The following is an 18,510-nucleotide window of genomic DNA, read 5'->3' on the forward strand; positions in this document are numbered from 1 at the left end:
TCCAGCAAAATGTATTATGGGTCCAAGTGTAAATACTAGCATATTTTGCCGTTACCAAATGAAACAGCGAGGTTTTAAACATCATGTTTGTTTTATTGTCGCTATACAGAGTCTTTTAGCCGTCAGGATGTTACAGTGCACGTCGGCAACGCTGCAAAAAAGCATGTTGTCAATGGCGAGGCTGCAGGCGTTCACGAGTACTTTCATCATCATCCGTTCCCTCTGTCAGGGCCAAGAGCGTGACGGCGCTCCTGAAGATGCCCATCCAGCAAAGCATGTGGCTTATCACCACAACGCCCAGCAGAAGATCCTGGGACTGAAGCGCGCACGTCCCTTCACGCCCATGGCCTGGACTGAGTAAGATGTGTGTTGGATGAGAGATTGCTGCTGTCCTGCGCAGTCAGAGCTTATGTGTGTGTGTGTGTGTGTGTGTGTGTGTGTGTGTGTGTGTGTGGTAGGTTTCAGCTGGCCTGCTGAAGCCATGGGGAGCTGTTGGAGCTGTCTGTACAGGGACCCCATCCGAGACAACCATCTCACCAAGTTTAAGGTTTGTGCTTCCATTTATTTTCATCTGATACACAGTTGTGCACCGCAAACTTTTTGCATTACAGTTAGGGATAAGTACCGAATTTGGTACTTTTACAGGTACTCACCAATGGAGGTGGGAAAAATGAGCGATTCTCCAATGAATCACCATTAAAAAGTGGGTGATTCATGAATCGATGGACAAATATCAAATCATCGACTATTTACGTACCGTATTTTTCGGACTATAAGGCGCACTTAAAATCCTTGAATTTTCTCAAAACTCGACAGTGCGCCTTATAACCTGGTGCGCCTAATGTACGAAATAATTTTGGTTGTGCTTACCGACCTCAAAGCTATTTTATTTGGTGCATGGTGAAATGATAAGTGTGACCAGCAGATGGCAGTCACACATAAGAGATACGTGTAGACTGCAATATGACTCAAGTTAACAACACCAAAATGTAATATGTTCCATTGAAACTATAGAACATTACACACGGCGCTCAAAAATCTATCAAAATGTTTTAGTACTAGTAGCTATGACGCTGCACCGCTTGATGGATTGTACTGTGCTTCAACATACGAGTATTATTATGGTGTGTGTATAAGTTAAGACATATTATTTGGCGTTTTGTTTCACAATGTTATGCAAAAGCAACTTTTCTTACCTTCTGGTACCTGTTGATGTGTATTTGCGATCTGCATAAGTCCTGAAAATTAGCGTGCGTCCGCCCTTGTAGTCCCTGATGACACCGTAGGCGATAAGCTTCTTCTTTTTCTCTATCTTCTTGTTATGGGACATTCATCCTCCACTGTTGCCATTTCTAATATAAAGTAGTGTTAAAGTTCTTACTTATATCTGTCAGTAAACTCACCATAAAGCGCTAAAACATACCGGTGTAGTGAGTTTACATTATTCACCCAAGGAACTTTAGTTACTTGAGAGTTCCTGTCAGACAGTTTTTCACGGGACACATTTCCAGCGTTGTTGTTGCACTAGTGAGCCACGGATGAGGAGATGCTGCTCCGTTATTGATTGAAGTAAAGTCTGAATGTCATTAAAACAGTTAGCTCCATCTTTTGACATTTCTTCCACTCCCGTCCTTGCACGCTACACCGCCACAACAAAGATGACGGGGAGAAGACGCTGCCAAAGGTGAGCCACGTAAATAAGACCGCCCACAAAACGGCGCATCCTGAACAGACTGTCAGAAAGCGGCTTGAAGATGATCTGTAAAACATCATCTATGCAACATTTTGACCAAAGAACCACCATTACATGTTATGTAGACCACAATCCGGTGCGCCTTTTGTATGAAAATAGACCTGACTAGACCCGCTTATCGACGGTGCGCTTTATAATCCGCTGTCGATTATGGTCCGGAAAATACGTTATGTTAAATAAAGTAGTACCAACGTTTTTAGAATGCGCCATTAATGCGCTAATACTCTGTAGACGTTAGTTCTAGGTTTGGTTCTAACTAACCGCGGGAGAACGTTCAGCTAAAATTATTTTCATGTTAGCTGGGTTAGCTCGGACACGCTCTTTGCTAGTTGCGGCGCTGAGCTATCTTAAATGTGAACTAGTGAAACAAGAATAAATGCTTTGTACACTTCAACAGAAAGCTAAAATGAACCGCGCTACAGCAGAAAGTAACCAGCTAAGAAGAGTAAGTTAGCAAGTAGGTTAATAAATCAGGAGAGACAATGATAATCATACAGTGCAGCAGCACGTCTGTCAGACATAGATATGATGAAGTAGATAGACGACACATGTCTTTGAGCTGCAAGTTCAAAGTGAATGCCAGTAGGAACGCAGGCAGCACGTATCTATTCTTCCATATAGATGTGTGTGTATACTGTATATATATATATGTGTGTGTGTGTGTGTGTGTGTGTGTGTGTGTGTGTATACTGTATATATATATATATATATATATATATATATATATATATATATATATATATATATATATATATATATATATATATATATATACCACAGATCACAGAACTTTCCTCCAGAAGGTTTTATCTTTGTCCATGTGATGTCAGATGAAACAAAAATTGAGCTGTTTGGCCACAATACCCAGCAAAATGTTTGGAGGAGAAAAGGTGAGGCCTTTAATCCCACTAACACCATGCCTACTAGAGATGCGCGGTTTGCGGACACAACCGCGGAGTCCGCGGATTATCCGCGGGTCGGGCGGGTAAAAATAGATTTTAAATAGATGCGGGCGGGTTGCGGTTGAACCAATTCGGAAATATATATACATAGTTAAATGTTGTTACCCACATACGAAAAACGAGCAGCACTCTTTGAAACAGTCAATTGTTCATCAGGCACCGCGTCCCAGCAACAGTGGCGAAAGTGAGCGCTCCGTCAGCGCAGCAGGGCGCATTTTAGAGGCCAGGCGCTCTCGCATGAATCCTGGCACTGTAGATGCCATTTTATTCCTGCATAGTGCTAACAAAAAAAAAAGTAAGTAGACATACGGTTGGATATGTTAAACGAATTAGTCTACGTTACCTATAGGCTATACCAAATAAGCCCATGTCTAACCTATATTGAGTCCGGTCAGCTAAATAATTTTGATGGTTACGTGTTGTTTGGGCGCACTACAATGCAAAGGAATTAAGGCAATTGCGTTGTTTATTGTGGTTTTTTTCTATTCGAGATATACTACTATGTGTGAATAATTATGGATATATATATATATATATATAATAGGATATTTAGCCTGCTTTGTTTGTCGCGACCGTCTATTTTCATTATAATTCAAGTTTGATGATAAAGTGCAGTCTGATGGGTTTGATTTTCCCCCTTCAGCTATTTGCCTTGGCCAATAAGTTGCAGGTAATTTGTTATTATTATTTATTTAATTTATTTTTGTTTAAATAGGGATGACATACATATGTTATTGTATAATTTAAGTTTGTGCGCGTGATTGACAGCCTAAGGCTTATGAGGCACATTTTTTATTTATTTTTTTATTTCAACTTAAAAACGTATGAGCCTTTGCCTAGAACATAGGCTATGTGTTTATCTTTATTTTCCTGCCTGTCGTTGACAATGGAGATTGTCTGATATTTTGTCATGGCTGCAGATCAATCAATAAAGGTTCATCTTTGTCGCGAAATTGTTCACTGCTTCACTGTGCACCCCGCCCTCGTCCCTAATTGAGCATTATAACGTTAACAAGTTAATATTCATTGAAATAAATTCAGAAAATTTTTTTTACCTAACGAAAATATAGGCCTAGTCTTTCTAAAACATTTTTTTAACTTCTTAAAAGCCTCGTTCGGCTTGCTGCAACTGCGCACACAAAGTGTGAGGAACGCACTCCTGATCTGAGGGCATTGGCAACAATAGTCAACACTTTCTTAATGGAAATGACAATAATATTATAATAATGATAAATAATATTATCACGCATTAATATCTCTTAGCCACGAATGCGTGGCCAAGAGATGCGTGGCACACATTGAATGTCTCTGCTGCATTGGATCAGTCTCCTTTCTTTAACAGGCAAAAGCTTTATAACCTCACTAATGCCTTGCATCGTCTATATTAGATATATAACAACGGGCGGGTGCGGGCAGGTGTGGTCTTGATAAAATGTTGGTTCGGGTGAATGGCGGATGGATGACGACTTTTGTGATGCGGTTGCGGATGAAATAATTGCCTATCCGCGCATCTCTAATGCCTACCGTCAAGCATGATGGTGGTAGTATTATGCTCTGGGCCTGTTTTGCTGCCAATGGAACTGGTGCTTTACAGAGAGTAAATGGGACAATGAAAAAGGAGGATTACCTCCAAATTCTTCAGTACAATCTACAATCATCAGCCCGGAGTTTGGGTCTTGGGCGCAGTTGGGTGTTCCAACAGGACAATGACCCCAAACACACATCAAAAGGGGTAAAGGAATGGCTAAGTCAGGCTAGAATTAAGGTTTTAGAATGGCCTTCCCAAAGTCCTGACTTAAACGTGTGGACAATGCTGTAGAAACAAGTCCATGTCGGAAAACCAACACATTTCAAGATTCAAGATTGTTTATTGTCATATGCACAGTTAAACAGACAGTTTGCCGTACAATGAAAATCTTACTTTGCTAGTCCACCCTTCAACAAGTCACACGGTACTTAGCTAAAATAAAAAATAAAATAAAAATGTATATACAAGGCACAGTAAGTAATATTACATTATTGCACATTCTGATTGACAGTCAACAGTATAAATATGGAGGTGACATTTGGTCACAGCAGCAGTTAAAGTGTCTTTAGTGATCAAAGGTGAAAAGTGTCTACAGTGATGGTTCACAGTTTGGGGGTGGTCATGGTAGCTGTCTTTTGTTCAAAAAGATAAAAGTAAAACGGGGGGAGGGGGGGGGGGGTTGCTAGCATTCACAAGTTAGCATTTACAAGCCTGATGGCCTGTGGGTAGAAACTGTTTGTCAGTCTCGTAGTCCTGGATTTCAGGCTCCTGTATCGTCTGCCTGATGGTAGGAGGCTGAAGAGACTGTGCTGGGGGTGTGTACTGTCCTTTATGATGTTGTGTGCTCTCCTGGTGGCCCTGGTAGAGTACATGTTTTGTAGTGAGGGGAAGGCTGCTCCTGATATGTACTGAGCAGTTTTAATCACTCGCTGGAGCGCCTTCCTGTCCTTAGCAGTGCAGTTTCCATACCAGACCGTGATTGAGCTGGTAAGGACACTCTCAACCGTACCTCTATAGAAGTTGCTGAGAATTTTGGGTGGCATGTCAAATTTTCTCAGCCTTCTTAGGAAGTACAGTCGCTAAACTGCACCAATTTTGTCAAGAGGAGTGGTCAAAAATTCAACCAGAAGCTTGCCAGAAGCTTGTGGATGGCTACCAAAAGCACCTTATTGCAGTGAAACTTGCCAAGGGACATGTAACCAAATATTAACATTGCTGTATGTATACTTTTGACCCAGCAGATTTGGTCACATTTTCAGTAGAACCATAATAAATTCATAAAAGAACCAAACTTCATGAATGTTTTTTGTGACCAACAAGTATGTGCTCCAATCACTCTATCACAAAAAAATAAGAGTTGTAGAAATTATTGGAAACCCTAGACAGCCATGACATTATGTTCTTTACAAGTGTATGTAAACTTTTGACCACAACTGTATATATATGTATATATACATGCATATACTGTATATATGTATATGTATATGTATATAGCTATAAATATATATACACTGTATATGTGCTGTGTGCGCTAACCCCAAAACCGGAAATGACACAATACTGCATACATGAGTAGTCAAAGGTGGAGCCTTGTAGATATATTATTATTAATAATAATTAAAAGTAATACATTTAGAATATATAATACAAATATACAATATAGTAACAATATACAATATAATATTAATATTTGAAAATTTATAAATAATCAATTCATAATCGAATGGTAGCTACTAAATCGTAATTGTCATCGAATCGTGAGGTGCCTTGAGATTCCAACCTCTACCCACGGACATAAGTACCGATTCACATCAATTTAAACTGTAACATATTTTGATATCATTGTTGTACGTGATGCCACGTCCGGCTGCAGACTTGGCACCGGCTCAAAAGCACTTGGCGGACAATCGGGTATTCGCAGCGGACTGCCTCTAAGTAAAGGTGCAGTTTCCCATGCCAACAAAGCAAGGCTGATAGACAGCGCTTGAAAGTAAGGCTAGCTTGATGCTAATTGAAATTGTATATGCCATATCCATGCTACTGATTAGCATTAGTGATTTTACATGGCCATTTCAACACCTCCAAATTTGGTAATGAAAACCCAAACCAAGATGCACGCTACAATCTAACATCTAATGTGTAATAAGCACAATACTTAATACGTTTTCAAGGTTTTTGACTTTGACAATAGATTATAGAAGCGAAAATGTTTTGTGGCAAGTAACTAAATTGATTAACATATTTATATGAAGATTATCTTATTAAATGTATAATTTGCTACTATTGTTGGAAATTAGATGTATGAAATTTATGATATTGAATGCTACAAATAATTTATTTTAACAAAATAAAGTGTCTAGTGCACAATACATAAACAAAAGTAAAAGTTACTATTGTCTCCCATTTCAATCATTTGGGTTTAGCCCTCACAGCCTTTCTATATCCAGAGACTTGTAAACAATAAGAAAAATAACCCAAAATTATTTTGTATTAAGAGAAAATTAGATCCACCGTATTTTCCGGACTATAGAGCGCACTGGGATATAAGCCGCACCTACTAAGTTTTGGAAGAGACAAATATTTTTCCATGTATTAGCCACACCTGGCTATAAGCCGCAGCTATACTGTACATGTTGCGACATGACTTATTTACACTGTAAGATTATTTGAATCTTTCTTTAAATACCTTAATTGTTTCCAAACGGTGTCTGTAACACAGCAGTAAAACGTCTGATCAAACAAAACAGAAGTCATCATCATGGACCCACTAGCTGCAGAAGCTAGCTCTCCAATCAGCTAAACAGACTCAATAACTCCATGGTGACGTCTTGGTGAGTTTACTGAAGAATGTGTGAAACTTAAACAAGACAAAAATAATGCCATTGTAAATTAATAATACTAACACAGACACTCGTAAACGTGTCAGCATATTAGCTAATGCTAATGGCGCTAGCGTCATTACATGACGATAGCACGTACAAATATGCATGAAAACATTCTTACAAGACATAAGACCTGGGACGGTTTAGTAAGTATAAACAGGTTTAGTTATACTGTAAATATTACAAACACTGCTTGGAGTGATGAATGAAGAATCCATACAAGCAAAAACGCTATGGGCGGCTAAATGACTGGACAGCACTCTGGTTAAAATAAAAACAAAACACTACCGATAAATAGAAGGACACCGCAGCCACTGCAGTGAGCGAATTCGTCCAAAAGATAGCATCATAGCAAAAACAATAAAACAACCTTGTTTTTTTTCTAAAATGATTTTTATTACTGTCGTCAGCGAAGAAAATCCATAAATTAGCCACTCACTCTTATAAGCCGCAGAGTTCAAAGCGTAGGAAAAAAGTAGCGGCTTGTAGTCTGGAATTGATGTTAATCACTTTAGAATCATTTATATACTGATACTATACCAGGTATCAATAGCATCGACATCTGGATCGATCCCCACTATTTTACATTTTAGCTTTAGCGGTTAGCTTCTTGTGTGTGTGTCGCATGCTAAGCCATTCCTTTTCCTCTGGTCCTCCAATGATACCACTACTTGGAAGAAAAGTACTTTACTTTCCACCATGGTGGTGAGGATTAGTATCTCAAAAGCGGCTTCACAGTGTAGACCGACAACGCGTTCGTTGCAGCTTTTTCTCAAATTGGAGCCCACGTTCTGGCAAAACACACACCCTCCTGGAATTCAACTCCAGCATGTGTGTAACAAGGAATATGGAAATGTAATTGTGTCTACCTGAGCGTGCAACTCTTTTGAAGGAATTCTTCACACAGGTACAATTATTAGCCATGTAATTACCGGGATATTGCCAGTTATTTACACAATAATGTTTTTGTTGTTAGTAAATCTACACTGCTACACAAGCTGTACACGGACAACTCTAAAGTGTGTCCAATTTTACTTTCTATATTATTGTCCCTTGAAAATTAATACTGTAATAAATATACTAGTTCAAATATGAGGGGTCGACTTTTGTCAGATAGCAGTTCTGTCAAATGGTTAATGACTTGATGCTATCAGGGCCCAGCGTCCTCTATGGTGGACATTGGCTTTTGGTAATATATAATACTGTGTAAATATATATATATATATATATATATGAATGTGGTAAATATAATATAATATAATACATGTGTACTGCAGAGGGCGCTAGCTCTCAGGAGGATACAATGACGACAAACCATGTTTTCCCCATCTCAGGTCATCAATGTGGACGATGAAGGCAACGAGCTGGGCTCCGGCATCATGGAGCTCACCCAGACCGAGCTCATTCTACACACGCGCAAGAGAGACGCCATCAGATGGCCGTACCTCTGCCTGCGCCGCTACGGCTACGACTCCAACCTGTTTTCGTTCGAGAGCGGGCGGCGCTGTCAGACGGGACAGGGTGAGTGAAAACGACGCTGTCAAAGCTCAGCAAGGCAGAATTCTTGTATGGCATTGGGCAGGTAGATAATATTATTGGGATTGGGAGTTTATATTTGTGCAACAATTAATGGCAGATTACTAATGATAAACCGTGGTAAACTTCCTGATGGTTAGTATAACCCTTTTAAATTAAAATGATGATAAACTCACAGACCCTTTCTGCTGGAGAAACACGTTAGCGCGCTAACGGCTGCCTAGCTCGCTTAAATGCTAACATTAAAACAAGAGACATTAAAGAGGTCATATTATGATTTTTTTCCTACATTTAGGACACTTCAATGTGGTCTACATCAGTGTTTTTCAACCACTGTGCCGCGGCACACTAGTGTACCGTGAGATATTGTCTGGTGTGCCGTGGGAGATTATGTAATTTCACCTAATTGGGTTAAAAATATTTTTTGCAAACCAGTAATTATAAACCATTAATGAGCCGTTGTTGAGTGTCTGTACTGTCTAGAGCTCGGCAGGGTAACCGTGTAATACTCTTCCATACCAGTAGGTGGCATAGGTAGCTAATTGCTTTGTAGATGTCGGGAACGACGACAATGGTTTGCAGGTAAAAAGGTGTTCTTAAACTAAAAATAAACAAAAGGCGAGTGCCGCTAAGAAAAGGCATTGAAGCTTAGGGAAGGCTATGCAAAACTAAAACTGAACTGGCTGCAAAGTAAACAAAAACAGAATGCTGGACGACAGCAAAGACTTACAGCGTGTGGAGCAGACGGCGTCCACAAATGACATGACAATCAACACCAAAATAGGAGCGTAAGACAAGAACTAAAACACTACACACAGGAAAACACCAACAATCTCCAAATAAGTCACAGTGTGATGTGACAGGTGGTGACATTCAGTGTTGGGACTAACGCGTTACAAAGTAACGCGTTACTGCAACGCCGTTAGTTTCGGCGGTAACTAGTAATCTAACGCGTTATTTTTTTTAATTCAGTAATTTAGTTACCGTTACTACATGATGCGTTACTGCGTTATTTTACGTTACTTTTGATGTAGTATCGGCTAGAAACAGAAGCGCTGCGGTGTCGTTCTTCTGAATCTTCCTCTGTCACAAGCCGGAGAGAAGAAAAGAGGCGCGGTCTATGTGTGTGTGTGTGTGTGTGTGTGGGGAGGCACACAAGTGATCCGCGGTTTGATATATGAAACAAAAAAAAAAGTTGTTGGCACGTTCAGTCCACACACAGCGTGGTCATGGCGAGCGGAGTAACGGAGGAGCTTGAACGCCCCCGCCATTGAATCGGTGTGTTTATAAGTGCAGACTCGGTTGTGCAAAACGAGGGTTTTAATCACATGCTGAACGTGCTTGAACCACGTTACGACATCCCGTCGCGCACCCACTTCAGCAATAAGATTGTGCCAGATCTTTATGAGCAGGAGAAGAAAAAAGTTGTGGATGAACTATCCCGAGCATCATCTGTTGCGCTCATGACAGACGGGTGGACGTCCAGCGGAACTATAAGCGCTCACTTCATCACAGCAGACTGGGAGATGAGAAGACACGCCCCCTCTACGAGAGTCACCCTGCGCAGGTACTGACACAAGCAGTGGAGGAATGGAAGATAAAGATATCCCAGTCACACGTGATAATGCCAAAAATCAAATAATTACAGAGAATGAGGCAGGACTGGGACCACAGATAGGTGCTTTGCACATGTAGTGAATTTGGCATCACAGAAGGGAATCTCAGTCAATAGGATGGAGCGCCTCTTTGGGAGGATCAGGAAGGTTTCTTACTTCCACCCAAGCACAACAGCTGCTCATGTGCTTAAGACAAAGCAAGAAATGCTAAAGCTGCCTGCTCATACATGATGTCCCAACGAGGTGGAACTCCACTTATGATATGTTGGAGCAGCAGGCAGCTATATACTCTGCATTGACCCACAACACCCTGAATCAAATCAAATCAAATCAACTTTATTAGACAAATGTCACCCTGTCTGATGGTGATGTGAGAGTGGCAGATGAGGTCCTCCAGGTGCTTAAACCCCTCAAAAGTGTTCCATCTCTACTGAGCACTGAAACTTCACCATCTGTGTCAATGATCCTGCCACTGAAAACAAGGATTCTACAATCCATGGCTCCAAGTGTGGAAGACAGCAGCATCACTCCAGATGTCAGGCTTTATTTCACTACCTATGTTTCAAGGAAGATGATGTTTCTTCTTATGTTGCACTTAAACTTGTTTTTTATTAATGGTCATTGGTCCAAGTTTAAAGAAAGGAGGAATGCCTTTTTATGTTGCACTGTTTTTCATTAATTATGTTAAAAGGAAAATAAAAATGCATGTCAAGTTGATCAACAGATTGTATTATTCTCCAGTGCAATAACAGTACTGAAATGAAGGCAAAAAGGGCATTTATGGGAGCTTTAAAAAAGAAAAAAGAAAAAAAGAAGTAACTAAATAGTTACTTTTCACAGTAACGCATTACTTTTTGGTGTAAGTAACTGAGTTAGTAACTGAGTTACTTTTGAAATAAAGTAACTAGTAACTGTAACTAGTTACTGGTTTTCAGTAACTAACCCAACACTGGTGACATTACATCTACTTTGAGACAAGAGCTATAAAGATGCATGCTTGGTTATGGTTGGAATTCATATCCAACAATTGCGAGAACGACTTTTTGTTGTCAATATCGGCTGCTGGGTTTCATTCTTTTAATGTTTTCTGCTGGTGGTGTGCCTCGGGATTTTTTCAATGAAAAAAATGTGTCTCGGCTCAGAAAAGGTTGAAAAACACTGGTCTACATAACATGTAATGGTGGTTCTTTGGTGAAAAATGAGCGTAGATTTTAATTTTCAGACCTATTTTTAAGCCATATTTGTCTCCCCTTCACAGCAGCTCATTTTGAGAGGTGGAGTCGTTAGATGCAAATTAACTGCGCCACACAACGCCCCCTCACGCTGAGTGAGCATTCGCCCCTGCCCGGCAAAAATGTTTTGTAGTTTTTAGCTTTCTTGCTCTTATTATGCATTATGGACATTGTTGAATCAGACGAAAGCTACGAAGGAAACCCGGCTGACATACAGGTCTAAAACTATATGTTGACTAAGGTTGAACTTCGACTGAGTCTAATGCGAGATTCTGAGCGTTTACATGTGTATAATTGTATATTGACAAAAAAAATGCTTTTCTTTTTTACATAATGTAAATAACTCTGCTGCACAGCTGCTGCTCGAGTTGTAAACAATAGAGGCTAAAAGGCTACAAGTTATTCTAAGAGTGACATCGCGAACGTAATAACGGATTATATAACTTACTTGTCAATTGCCAAACACTGTAGGCACTAAGGTTGTACAGTATACCGGTACTAGTATAGTATCGCGGTAATAATGAATCAATTGTACTGTACTCTGTTTGAATAGTACCATATTTTATTTTTTTACAGGCATGACGGCGCATCGTCGTCACGTCATGACGTTGCTGGTTTTATGAGCAGAGGAGCATGTTCGGCAGCGCACAATCACAGAGTACTTACGCAAGCAGACACAGTGTGTTGACAGAAAAGAGAGAACGGACGCATTTTGGCTTAAAATCTAAAGATAAAGGTGAAGCTATAACACTAAAACGCCCTCAGGAAGAGGTGCTTTAAGACATGGCTAGCAGTCGGCAGTGTTTTAGCTACTTCTAAATCACTAATCTTCGCGTCCGTGGCGACAAATAAAGTGAGTTAACTTACAAGTATTATCCCTGCACGACGAGGAATAGCTAAACATGCTTCACTACACATCGTAGGAGGATATGATGGCTCACCGCCGTCACAATGTAAACAAATGCCGTGGGTGGGTCTACACCTGACATCCACTGTAATGATATCAAGAACAAGAGCGTATTTCATCGATACTACTATGATTACATCAATTTTTTCATCGTGACAAAATCGTTTTTCTTTTTTTTCTTTTTTATTATATTCATAAACTCAGGAAATACGACCCTGGACACATGAGAACTTAAATTATGACCAATGTATGATCCTGTAACTACTTGGTATCAGATTGATACCCAAATTTGTGGTATCATACAAAACTAATGTAAAGTATCCAAACAACAGAAGAATAAGTGATTATTACATTTTAACAGAAGTGTAGATGTAACATGTTAAAACGGGGAAAAAAGCAGATATTAACAGTAAATGAACAAGTAGATTAGTAATACATTTTTACAGCTTGTCCTTTATAATTTTGACAAAATAATAGAATGGGGAATGGCACAATATGTTACTGCATACATCAGCAGACACACTAGGAGCCTTTGTTTGCTTACTACTAAAAGTCAAGTTGTCTTGTTTGTTCACTATTTTATTTAAGGACAAAATTGTTCTTCAATTGCAATAAGAAATGTATGTTTAATATACCCTAAGATTTTTTGTTAAAATAAAGCCAATAATGCCATTTTTGTGGTCCCCTTTATTTAGAAAAGTATCGAAAAATATTGAAATACATTTTGGTACTGGTACCAGTACCAAAATATTGGTATCGAGACAACCCTAGTAGGCACTGATCCAATTAAAAGTATTTTTAGGAAAATTGTTATTTATTTTGCCGGAGGACGGTGATGCTATTGTCTTACATTAGATGGCTAAGCTTGCTACACAGCGAATCGAGCTAACATTACTAACATAATTTAAACATTTCTAACCTACTGTCATTACTTACCCTTCTCATTGTATCCTCCATTGCTATAAATAGTTGGCACCGAGCCAGCCATTAAAAGTCGTTTTTCGGAAAATCCATCTTTTTGTGAAGGTTTGTGGGTGGAGCACGACTATTTTTGGCACACACTCGGAGTGCCTTCTTCTCTGTTAAAGGCACATTGCCTCGAATCATAAAAGTTATCCACGCACTTCTTACTTCTTTGGATGAGACTCGAGGTTTGAATCGTGTCCTGAGTTCGGTAATACAACCAATAAGAGTGTTTTCGTTCTTTGAGTCCTTTCTTGGCCATTTTGTCATCTAAACTACAGATGCGCGCATAAACTAAAATTGGCGGACGCGCGCAGGCCAGTTTGGGTAGATTTATACCATATATGGATAATATGCCGACGATGTTTCGAATTTGTGACGTCACCAATTGGGAACATTCTAAACAGACCATTTGGAGCAAGTAGACAGGAAGGCAAAATTGTTTTATAAATAACTCTGCAATGCCTCCACGCTGTGATTTCAAATTGTTGGGACTTATGCAGATCCCAAATGCGCAACAGCAGGTACCAATAGGAAAGAAAAGTTGGTTTTGCATGAAAGGGCCTCTTTAACGTCTTTCCTAATTAATAAACTACATACAACAGTCTAAACTTAAATAAACACATTACTGCCTGATCAACTAAGATATTCACTTGTGCACATCGAACCTACAAGCTGTTGTATTTTGTTATTAAACAATTAACATTTATCACAACATGAACACACACAAAAGTATTGTTTGTCTATTTGATCGTTTAAATAAAACGATTCCAGTGTGTGTATTAGTACCCTACTTTTTGTGGACATTCAACAATACTGTGATCATTTTAGTCACAAGAACCGTGATGAAAAACTTTCATATAGTTACATCTTAGTATGAATAGACATTTACTTTTTGTTGAGAAAGCTGAGACTGCACGAGATATAAAACTTTTTCACTTCCGATACCAATATTGGAGCCTTTAGTATTAGCCGACACCGATATTGATCCGATACAATATCAGCATGAATCATACATACTTTTATTATTTTTTTAGTGTGGAATGTTAGAAAAGGTTTGATTAAGTGAAATTAGTCAAACAGAGAACAATGGTAGGTCAGAAACACACTAACCTCTTCATTGTTAACCGTCTGAAATGGACCTATGCTGTCTTTTGGTTGAAGTGAAGTGATAATTGTTTGTAATTTGGCGACACCTACTGGCCACAGTAATTAGGTAAAGCTAATGACACAGTAAGTTGAGTAGTGCGGACACGTTTGTTACCAGATACTTTCTAATGCACTTCTGCCTTGGAGACTTTGAATGTGTAAGTAATATGCAAATACAATTATTTGGTACTTGTTTATATTGTCAAATGTGCAGTTTTAGATTGCACTATTGTTCAATGAAGGGCGCTTATTACATATGTCTAGCTTGTGTGCTATTGTGTGCATATTTGTTGTGTAGCTGCTAGTTCCTAGTAGCCTATACCCTAACATGTTTACGTTTTGTAAATGACTTGACAAAAACAGAAGAAAAAACGAACCTTGTGTGTTCAATGGAGGACATTTAGATTTTAACTGGCTGTGCAGCTTTGCAAGTAAACACGCTTGTTTCGGACATTTCAGATGGAAGCCAAAATATTCCGATACTGTATTTTTTTCTGGTATCGGATCAGGACACCCCTACTAAGTATTTCAACTTTGCACATTTTGATCACTTGAAAGTGTGAATGTTCTACAAACAGATGACATCATCCTTTTCTTGTCCACACCGTCAGGGATCTTTGCCTTCAAGTGTTCTCGCGCCGAGGAGATCTTCAATCTTCTCCAGGAGCTGATGCAATGCAACAGCATCAACGTGGTGGAGGAGTCCATGATGATGACTCGCAGCGGCCACACGCCAGAGATGGAGATGTCTCGCACGCCGCAGACACCCAACAGTGAGTCACCCGGCCAACGCGCTCGCCGTTGACGTCGGTGTGTCATTTCTTGACGAACTGTGCGATAAATGTGCTCGCAGCCCCAGCTTTCCCCGTGCAGGCTTTTCCCAACGGATACCCTGGTTATCCAATCAGAGGAGAGTCGTCCCAGCCTTCCCTCCCTGAGGACCACGGACACAACCTGATGGGTTTGGAAGACCAGGTTAGACGCTGTTGTTCTGTTCTTGTGACTGTTTGCGCTTTACAGTTTTTTCCATTTGCTTGCACACAATTTTACTAACTGTGTCTTTTTTATTTTTTTATTTACACACTTTTCCAAACACAACATTCAATTTTCTTAATCCCTAGATTATTTGCAAAATTGACACACTTTGGTCAAAACATATGCCCATTCATCAAAATAAAGCAAGCATTTTGTTTTATTGTCTTCTCACTCACACAGACCTCAAATGGTAAGACACTATTGGAGTGAGTTACCCAGAACAGTGATAAATACTAAACACATTTGTAAAAAAACAAAACTATTTTACTATAAGAAATCACATGTTTGGGGCATTTTGCCCGACCTTTTTAGCATGTGATGAATGATTACTGTAACTTAACAAAATATATTGGCAAATCCATAGCAATCGTCATTGTTTACTTCGAAGTGGGCCTGTACGTAAGGACCTAAAGAGAAAGTAAAAATATCCTGTAATCTTTTCAAGAAGTGCTCAACAATGATGCTGCAAACTGAAAGTATGTATTTTGACCACAGTCAGGTAAAGTAACATATCACAGTAGTCAACAATGACATGCAGTACAAATTAAAATCTGAGACAAATAAAAAGGTTTGAAAAAAAATCTGGAGATAAATACAAATGACAGCATAGGGTATAGGCTACATGTGCAGACTTAGGTCACAGCAACTCTATGAAAGAATGTACTCAAAAACCTCAGTTACTGATTCTAATCATCACCTGCCCGTCTACCGGGATCAGGCCATAGTATCTCATCCACATCACATGTGCAAGATAGGAAGGTGTGTGTAAAGCATTGTGTGTAATATTTCGAAAAAACTGTGAAGCATAGTCTATGCCTAATATTAGGCAAATCTGCACAGTGGTTTTGTTTACTGTGTGTAGATGTTTGTTAACTGTGTGAAAATGTAACGTTTTGTGTTTAAGCAATTGGAAAAAACTGTAACTCTGCTCTGCTTCTACCAGACTCACACCTACGTGAACACTGTTAGCATGGAGGGGGATCTCGCCATGCGTCACTGCGTGCACGCCCTGTCTGAGGTGCGCCCCGGCGCTTTCCCCGAAGCAACACGCGGGGCCATGCCAGGCGGGGTCCAAGGGACCACGCAGTCCAACCTGCGCTGCTGCCCCCTGGAGGAGCACAAAGATCCTCAGGTGTTCCTCCAGCCGTCGTCGCAGGAGGTGAAGTTCATGCTGGGCCCCACGCCGGCGCAGCGTCATCACCTGCAAAGGGAGCGGGAGCGGCTCGCTCACGGCCCCCACAGCCTCCAGCCAGCAGAGGGCGCAACCGGCTCAGAGACGGATGGAGACGAGGTCCCCGTGCACATGTGTAACTCGCTCTCCTTTCACCATTTCCATCACCACCCTCACAGGCACCCGTGCCACGAGCACCCGGACAGCTGCGGGAGTGCCGAGCTGACCTACGAGAACATCAACGGCCTGAGGAGCGGCCGCAAGCAGCGGCTGAGTCCCAGCAGCGTGTCTCAGTCGGTGGGCTCCAGCAGCAGCAGCAGCACCGGGGACAGTCACTCCCACTCCCTCCTGCACCCCCACGCGCCGTCCTCGCTTCCTCCGCTGGGCTACGGCTGCGAGAGAGCCATGGGCGGAGGTCACCGCCGGACGGCCTTGCTCAACTACGAGAACCTGCCCTCGCTGCCGCCCGTGTGGGAGTACAGCGCCCTGCAGCGGGACGACGAGCAGGAGGAAGAAGACGACGAGGCGGAGGAAGAAGAGTACGAAGAGGAAGAGGAAGACTTTGACGAATACGAGTTCTCGGAAGGCCCCGGGACCACCAATGGCTACCACCAGGATGGGCGAGGCATCCACAGGGACGCCCTTCAGAACTACGTCAACACAGAGACGGTGCAGCCGCCCAGGCTGCGACACAGCTGCCCCCCGCACCCGCGGCCATGTCAGCCCGACAGAGGGGGGCGGGTTTTTAGCTTTGATTTCCGCAGACGATCCAGGTCGGGGGTCGGCACCTGCGAGCACGGCCACATGCCTCCGTCGCGCCAGCTCAACTACATCCAGGTAGACCTCGAGGGAGAGGCTCTCGCCGGCGGGGGCGGCCAGCCGCAGCACCAGCGCCTCCTGCCCAAAAAGTGCGGCCCCCAAGCTCCCAGGCGCAGCGAATGCTACGCCGTCATTGACCTGAAGAAGACGGCAGCCATGTCCAACCTGCAAAAAGCTCTGCCCAGGGATGACGGGACTTCCAGAAAGACTCGCCACAACAGCACAGACCTGCCTCTGTAGACCATGTCGACCATGCAGACGGAGCTTGGTTTCAGCAGACGGAGCTTGGTTTCAGCACACGGAACCCTCCACTGTCATCCGTCCTTTAGGACTTTGGCGTTGACTCAGACAGAACCTGATCGGTGAAAGGGAACCTCTGTTATTTATTAGCTACGTGTTGTGACGTTTAAATACTGTCAGCCGGACGTGACGTCGTTCCGAGTGAAGCCGCTTCCATCTTGTAACGGAATCACCACCCCCGAACCATTCCCGCTCTTCATTCTTCCTCGGGCCGACGCTTCGAAAAAGAAAGTCCCCGCCAGTGTTTGTACCTCATGGCCTCCACCCGTGTGGCCACTTTAAAAAAATGCTCCTTTAGTTCTTCATAAAAGCCCATAGAGCAGTTTGCACACAATCCTATGGAATTGTATTTTTCGGGTTCTAGGGAGTTTTCGCAACAGCCGAACTGACCGAGGTTGTATTTTGGGGGCACCCGAGCAGAAGGGACACGTAGCACAAAGAGAATCCAGTGTAGCATATTATGCTCCATCGCGCCGTGTTGCACTTTTGAAGATGCTCTTTGTTTTCCGCAATGTCTCCACCTGAGCCGCACGCTCATCGTAAGATGGAAAGAAGGCTTGTTTTGTAGACTTGGCCAGAGTTTGTAGTTCTTTCACGGTTCGGAAGACGACATCCCGCGTAACCTCATGGACGCTCATAAGGTCACCTAAAATGTGC

General features: G+C 41.6%; 1 protein-coding gene across 1 annotated transcript; it reads left to right on the forward strand.

Moving 5' to 3' along the window:
- The first annotated feature begins 252 nt into the window (after positions 1-252).
- frs3 (fibroblast growth factor receptor substrate 3) lies at positions 253-17,830 on the forward strand. Its single transcript, XM_061932549.2, has 6 exons — positions 253-357; positions 459-547; positions 8,460-8,646; positions 15,140-15,301; positions 15,382-15,503; positions 16,507-17,830. Exons 2-6 carry the CDS (start codon positions 482-484, stop codon positions 17,791-17,793), a joined length of 1,824 nt encoding a protein of 607 aa, XP_061788533.1. The 5' UTR covers positions 253-357; positions 459-481; the 3' UTR covers positions 17,794-17,830.
- Positions 17,831-18,510: the final 680 nt, after the last annotated feature.

The sequence above is a fragment of the Nerophis lumbriciformis genome, linkage group LG38 (assembly GCF_033978685.3).
Source record: "Nerophis lumbriciformis linkage group LG38, RoL_Nlum_v2.1, whole genome shotgun sequence".
In the NCBI taxonomy this organism is placed as follows: Eukaryota; Metazoa; Chordata; class Actinopteri; order Syngnathiformes; family Syngnathidae; genus Nerophis; species Nerophis lumbriciformis.

Bases quoted from the DNA above. Each gene is read 5' to 3' on its own strand.
- frs3 (XM_061932549.2), top strand. From the start codon at position 482: ATGGGGAGCTGTTGGAGCTGTCTGTACAGGGACCCCATCCGAGACAAC. The intron at 15,302-15,381 runs GTGAGTCACCCG...ATGTGCTCGCAG, and splicing joins CACGCCGCAGACACCCAACA to CCCCAGCTTTCCCCGTGCAG. The intron at 15,504-16,506 runs GTTAGACGCTGT...TGCTTCTACCAG, and splicing joins TGATGGGTTTGGAAGACCAG to ACTCACACCTACGTGAACAC.